Below are 7,919 nucleotides of genomic sequence, written 5' to 3'. Positions count from 1 at the left end.
CCGCCAACTATAAAGAGTGCATCTTTCTTATAGTGAAAAATCTCAAATTCGGAGAGGAGTTTGAGGACTAGACTTAGTGGTGAACGAATCTATTAGAGGTTGAGTCATCGGGAACTTGGATAAAATCGAAGATGTGGTATATATTTACTTGTCGTATTATATTTTTCCGCCCTCATAACTGCTTAACAACTTTGTAAAAATATTTAAAATACTGAAAATATTTTTAAAAGGCAATAATTGATTTTAAATCGGTGGTTAAGCTATTCAATCCCACTTCCAGCTTAATTTACTCCTTAATCGGGACCTAATAAGTGTATATATTATGTTTTTACTCCTGAGATTCATAGTGATTTTAGAGCCACACTTGTCATCTTCTTAGGCTACCCCCTTCATACAAAAGGATACAAAGTCCTTAATTTATCAACCAACACAGTCACTGTTTCCAAGATGTTTCTTTCCATGAAACACATTTTCCTTTCCATTTACTATCAAAATCCACTACAAATGTTTATCAGTTAGCCCATTTGTTTACCCGGAACAACATCTGTCACCTCACATTTTATTGATGATCCAATACCAGTTCCACCACATGATTTAGCCTCACCTAATCTCTCTCTTAACTAACATTTATAGTACCAATGATTTATCTTCTTCAAGTTCTTCTGATTCCGCTCAGTCATCTTAATTTTTCGACATGAGTACTAGACTTAAATTGCCTCCATCTTACCTTAAGGATTATCAATGTTTTACAAAATCTTCTACACTTCACTAGTGCAATTTAACCACTTCAACTATGCTTCCAGACTCTCATCATTAATCTGTTTTTCAAGCTTCCAATATTACAGAACCTTCCACTTATTTAAAAGGTTCGAATCAACCTCTTTAGATTGAAGCTATAAATAAAATATTTAAGCTCTACAAAATAATAACACATGGAATTTAATAGAATTACCGAAATACATGAAAGTTATAGGGTATAAGTGGGTATATAAAGGGAAGTTAAAGTTAGATGGTTCTCTTGAAAGATGTAAAGCCATGTTGGTTGCCAAAGGCTTCACATAAAAAATATGAAATTGACTATCAAGAATTATTATCTCTAGTCATGAAGCTCAACACAGTTAGGTGTTTAATAGCCTTAGCTGCTCACAGGGATTGGAAATTATATCAATTAGATGTTAATAATGCTTTCCTCCGTGATACTTTAAAAGATGAGGTTTATATGAAGGTTCCAGAAGGTAAATCTCACCTTCCAAGCCAGGTTTGCAAGCGCAATATGACATTGTATGGTCTTAAAAAGGCTTCAAGAGAATGGAATGATAAATTGGTTGCAGAATTGCTACAACAAGGATTTACTCAATCCAAGTTGGACTACAGTTTGTTTATTCACAAGCAATGTTCAAATATTACTATTGTAGATGTCTATGTGGATGATATACTTCTTACTAGCAATAATCTCTCTACAATTGAAACTCTCAAACAACATCTTCATTCAACATTTGGTATTAAAGATCTTTGTCTTATGCACTGCTTTCTTGGCATAAAAAATTTCTATCTTTGTTTAGGCATAGTTTTTAGTCGGACAAAGTATACTAAGGATATCTTACAGCTAGCCAACATTGATCTGTCATCTTAAGCAGTCACTCTCTACCTTTGGATGCCAAACTACAGGCTGATGATGGTCCTCTTTTCTCTAATGCTGAGTTTTTCAGATCATTGGTCGACAAGCTCAATTTTTCAAGTTAACACAAAACCTGATCTAAATTACACAATACAAGTGTTAAGTCAGTTCTACCAACATCCCGTGTTTCCAATTACGAGGCTTTGTTACATACTTTAAGATATGTTAATCACACTATTAGTCAGGGTATTTACTCAAGGGTCCTAACATATTAATACTTCAAGCATTCCTAATTCAGATTGGGCATCCTGCCCAGATTCACGAAGATCTGTTACTAGTTACTTCTTACTTTTAGAAAATTCTCTCATTATATGGAAATCTAAAAAGAAGAGTACCGTATCCCAGTCGTACTCCAAAGCTGAATATAGGGCAATGGCCTTTGTACCGTCTGAGGTAGTTTGGACTATGAATTTACTGGAGGAATTAGAAATTACATGTTTGAAACCTATCCAGCTTCACTGTGACAATCAATTCGCTCTCCATATTGCACAAAATCCGGTCTTTCACAGGCGTACCAAACACATAGATATCGACTATTTAGTCAAACCTATTTTTGTTATGGGTCAAAGCAAACACTATTAGTAATATATCAGCTCAGTCAAACTCGAAGGCATTACCTAAAACTTATATTTAGAATATAGTTTAAGTTATTTACGCTTCCCGCTAATAGTTAGTTAGTTAGTTAAACAATGTTTTCATTCTCCACTCTAAATAAAATGTACATACACATTTGATCAAGTAGTTGTAGTTTTGTTATCTTCAACAAAGTGAATACATATCATTTTCTTAACTTGCTTCTTTGAAAACACGTGACACTTTTCTCAATAACGCAACAATTCCTTGTGTATATATAGCTTATAAGAAAGACTCCGCCCAGCGCTGTTCCCGCTACCGACTACCGGCCATCGTCACCTTCCTCCCTCCGTTTAATCCTTCATTTAAGTTGCTATTTTAATTTGTTAAATATTGTTTTGTTGAATATTGGTTTGTTAAATTTTTTAAATATTGTTTTGTTAAATATTATTTTGTTGAATATTATTTCGGTAAATTCGTAAGAATTGTTTTTTTAAATTTGTTAAATATTATTAATTAAATTATTTATAAATTTAGAAACCGAGATAAAATTTTAATAACAAAAATCGATTTTAGATTTTAGGTTCGTTTAGGGATAAAATTTAGAATATTTTAAAATTTCAATTATAGAAGAAAATTTTAATTTTGAAATGGAATATATAATGCTGGTGAATTTTAAATTTATAGCATAATTTTAGGATTTAGGATTTTGTAAAAATTTGAATAAGGGGATTTAATGTAGAAAATAAATTTTCGAATTAATTTTAGGAATTTGTAAATCAAGTTAGGTGTTTTCAAGGATTATAAATTAGAAATTTTAGAATTTTAAAATATAGAGAATTGTTCAAGAATTTTTGAATTTAGAGAAATTAAAAAATAGAATCTTTTTTTTGTTTCAAAAAAAAAGATTTGATTTAGAAAATTGATTTTCGAATTAATTTTAGGAATTTATAATCAAGCTACGTGTTTTTCGGAATTAAAAATTAGGAAATTTATAATTTTCGAATTAGAGAAATATTTAAGGATTTTTGAATTTAGAGAAATTTAAAAATTGAATTTATAGAAGATTTAATTTAGAAAATAGATTTCCGAATTATTATAAATGCATTATTTGATAAATAAGAGTTTAAAATAAGGACTTATTTTCAAAAATACACAAGTTGTAAAATATATTTTCGAAAATAGTGTTAGGAATGAAAATATTTTCAAAAATACCGACTTCTGAAAAATATTTTTGAAAATACGATTTGCGATCCTTGCAATCATATTTGCAACTGATCAACCAGAACCAACCACAAACACAACTTTAAAAATTTAATACTTTGAAATCATCTCTGATTACATAATATATTGCGTAATACGTTGCATAAGAAGTTGCGCTTGCGCGCCCTTAAATCAAAGATGTTCAAGGGAGATTTAAACCTTTACAACCTATAAAAATTCACATTACAATGGTAGTGTTTTTACAAGTACGTCGGAAAAGCTCTCCTTCTCTCTCTTTCCACATCTCTCCCGTATGGTCTCCCATCATCATTTCCTCTCCTTCCTCCATCTCTTACGCCGCCAAAATAGTAGAACAAGCTTTACAATTTGAAGTGCGAAATTTTCGGTAAGGTTAAAAATGGGGCACGGACTTCATTTCCCATCCCCGCCTCATATATATTTTTTCCCCCGTCCCCGCCCCATTCCCGTGGGGATATATTTTTAATCGTCCCCGATCCACTGGAGATTTTAAATATTTTCGCCCCAACCGCCTTGCCCCGCTCCTATATATAATTTTAGTTAGTTACTTGAAAGGATAGTAATTTTTTCATGATAATTTAATAAAAATATACAATACATGTATACAAGAAATACGTACATGTCAATAGCCAAAAACTAAATAAATACATGTATGTCAAATTAGGATAACAATATAACCATGAATAATAATACTAATATTAAATATAATAAATATATTATAAATAATAATATTACATATATACATACAAATATATATATATATATATATAGAGGGTTACTCAGTGAGAACCCTTAAAATGAGATCAAAATGAGAATTTGTCGAAACATAGCACATATGGTATGCAAATTGATCGTTGGGAGATGAATAAAAATTCAGTGAAGTCGGATTTTGAAAAAAGTTTACCGATTGACGGGAAAAATCAAATTAAAAACAACCGGGAATAGATGGGGCTGTGTGTGGGCTTGTGTATTGTAATTTTTGTTTGCTGCCCCTAGAGGGGTGGTTAGATTAGATTGAATATGTGGCTGAGATAAGTGCTCGTATCTCACATATGCATGTAGTTCTCATCTGAGCACCTGCCTATATATATATATAGACACACACACACATAGACACATATATAGGAAAATGTTCCACAACCAAAGGTGGATAACTAGCTTATCCATCCAACTGATCTCTAGCCGTCCAAAAAAGGGCAATCAACGCACGGAATTCAAAGTAGATACTGACTTTACGCAACTGAAAAAAGCGTATACGCAACATTATATAGCGTATACGCTATATAATGTAGTGTAATAACAGTTTACGCTATACAGTAGTGTGTTTTCACACACATACGCTACATTATATAGCGTCCAGATCCACAGCCTCAAAAACACGACCTCTTCTTCCTATACACCATTTTTAGAGCATACAAACTCAATAAACACAAAATACACGAAGTTCAGAGCTTATATTCGAGTTTGAAAGCTAGCTCAGATCTTTATTGGAGTTTAAGGCTTGAAATTTGAAGCTTATAGCTTGAAGCTCGGAGCTTGGAGCTTTATTGGAATTCTTTATTAAGGTTAGATTTCTATCAATCTCATGGCATCATATTTTCAAAATTAACATCCCCTAGTAAGTCCATTACACCTAATAAACCTAGAATTGAGATTGAAGAAGAAAATGTTAGTAAAAAGACCCCAATAGTGAATGTTGATGATGGTGATGATGATGTGGAGGAGGTTGGTGATGATGATGTTGAGGAGGTTGGTGATGATGATGTTGAGGAGGTTCGTGATGAATGTTTTGATGATTTTTGTGACAAACAAAATTCAAAAGATGATGATTTGAATGAAAGTTGTCCTTGTGTTGGTCAATTGTTTGATAGCTTAGATGAAGCGGAGATGTTTTATAGAGATTATGGTAGACGTGTTGGTTTTGAGGTGATAATTAGAACCACACATAGGCGTGTGAAAAGTAGGAGAATTTGTTCGCGCTTATATATATGTCGAAAGGGTGGTCGAATAGTACCCAAGTCGTTGGATGAAGATACGGATGTTCAAAAAAGAAGGAGAAATAGGGATTCAATTGGTAGAACGCATTGCTTGGCGCGGATGTACGTTGTTCATAGGCAAAAATTGAAGAAATGGGAAGTGACATCGGTTTATTTAAAACACAATCACACGATGATTTCAAAGGATGAAGTGCTTTTCATGCACAGGCCAAGGAATATAACTCTCGTTATTCGGCAATTAATGATAACATTGAATAAATCGGGTATTGGGCCTTCAAAAACTTTAAATGTGTTAGGGGAGTTAACGGGTGGCTTAGAGAATATTGGATTTGGTAATCAAGATGTTCGGAATGTATTGCGTGATATTCAACATTATGTGTTTCATTCGAGTGATGCTTTAGAGGTTTTGGCATTACTTCGAGAATTGAAACGTAATAGTCAAGGTGAATTTTTCTATAAAGTTGACGTGGACGAGGAAAATCATGTGCGGGCCATGCTGTGGGTTGACCTGAGATCAGTCAATGCCTACAAAAATTTTGGAGATGTTGTGTTTTACTCCACGTATCGTACTAATAGGTATTGCATGCCGTTCGTGCCATTTACGGGGGTAAATCATCATTATCAGTCGATTTTGTTCGGAATGTCCCTGATAAGGGATGAGACTGAAGAATCTTACTTATGGGTGTTTAAGAGTTGGTTGGAAGCTATGGGGAACGTGGCTCCACAAACGATCATCACCGATCAAGACATTGCTATTGGAAACGCAATTGCCGAAGTTTTGCCTAACACAATTCATTTATTTTGTACGTGGCATATAAGTACAAAATTTGGTGAAAAATTGTCGCATATATATGCAAATCATGATCACTTCAAAGAAGATTTCAACTCTCGCATCTACAAGTCACTAACGGTTGCACAATTCGAAGATAGGTGGGAGGAATTAGTTGAAAAATACGATTTGATGAACCATTCTTGGTTACAAGATATGTACTCCGTTCGACACAAGTGGGTCCATGTTTACACTAAACTTCACTTCACAACCAGGATGACCACTACCTCCAGAAGTGAGTCAATGAATTCTTTCTTCGATGAATTTATCAATGCTAGTACCGGTTTGAAAGAGTTGTATAGAGAGAAACAATATTTACGTGAAAGAGAGGCTGATTATGCAACAAAGAACAAGGAAAGGTCCAAAATAACATCATCATCATTGGAGAGTCATGCAGCATCTACTTGCACGAAAAAAATGTTTAGACGTTTTCAACACGAACTCAAAGAAAGTGGAGCTTATGTCGTGGTTGAGAAAGAGAGCAATGCAATTTACAAGCATTACGAGGCATACAAAACAACGGTCCAAGAGGAGTATAGAAAATACTATGTTTTGATCGTCACCGAGAATGGCACCATAACTTGTGTTTGTCAAAAATTTGAAAGTTCAGGAATACTTTACCGTCATATTATTCGATACTTTTATAAGATGCAATGGTCAGAGATTCCTAAGAAGTGCATCAATTTGAGATGGTCAGTTGAAGGCAATGAAAGAGTGGGAACCTTACAACACAAGCGTCCTAAAATTGGTAATTTTCTTCAGTCACAACCCGCCCGATACAGTACTTTATGCAAAGCATTCCAAGATTTAGCAGCTCGCGGAAGTTGTTCTATAGCTATACAATTATCTCATGAGTGTGATTGAAAAAGAATCGAATTTTATTGAAAATTTCTCGAATGAGAGTGGGAAAAAACGTGCGCGTGAGGAAGAAGATGATGCGCATGAGGTCGGGGATGACGATGATGACGAAAATTTCAATGATTTGAGAAATCCTATATTATCTCAAACCAAAGATCGTAAAAAAGAAAGGGTGAAAAGTGGCATAGAGCGCGGCAAAGCGAAAAAAGGTAGAAAATGTAATTTTTGTGGTGCAATTGATGCCCAACATGATTCAAGAAATTGTCCCACAAAATTAGCGACAAATTGCTAATTTTATTTGTATGGCGATGTATCTTAATTTCTTAGGAAAAAACTTGTAGAATTTTGTATGATTTTAATTTTGTATGATTTTAGTGATATTATTGCTTGTTTATTTTGTTTGCATTTGGTTTTTTTGTATGATTTTAATTTTGTTTGCATTTGGTTTTTTTGCTCTGCTTTTCATTGTAACAGAATAAAATGCTCTGTTTTTAAGAGTGCACTGTTTTTACGGTATATAATATAGCGTAAAAACAATGCAAATTGTTCAGTTTTTAATTATTTACTTACGCTACATAATATAGCGTATTGACTGTTTCAAATTTTCTTATGCTATATAATATAGTGTGGTCAATCATCAGAAATCGATGCTTCGTCTGGGAACTTGACTGCTCTTACCATCTCCATCTCCATGGCTATATAAACATCTCTATCTCCAATCTCCATTTCCATCTCCAATCTC

The 7,919-nt window shown here is 33.5% G+C and overlaps 1 protein-coding gene across 1 annotated transcript; it reads left to right on the top strand.

The window, feature by feature from the left end:
* The first annotated feature begins 1,102 nt into the window (after positions 1-1,102).
* LOC108203501 (protein FAR1-RELATED SEQUENCE 5-like) lies at positions 1,103-7,469 on the top strand. Its single transcript, XM_017372468.2, has 4 exons — positions 1,103-1,499; positions 1,974-2,071; positions 5,015-7,067; positions 7,189-7,469. Exons 1-4 carry the CDS (start codon positions 1,103-1,105, stop codon positions 7,467-7,469), a joined length of 2,829 nt encoding a protein of 942 aa, XP_017227957.2.
* The last annotated feature ends 450 nt before the right edge of the window (positions 7,470-7,919 follow it).

The sequence above is a fragment of the Daucus carota genome, chromosome 9, assembly GCF_001625215.2.
Source record: "Daucus carota subsp. sativus chromosome 9, DH1 v3.0, whole genome shotgun sequence".
NCBI classification, from domain to species: domain Eukaryota; kingdom Viridiplantae; phylum Streptophyta; class Magnoliopsida; order Apiales; family Apiaceae; genus Daucus; species Daucus carota.
The sequence above is the reverse complement of the archived record's forward strand: the minus strand, read 5'-3'. Positions and strand labels throughout refer to the sequence as shown.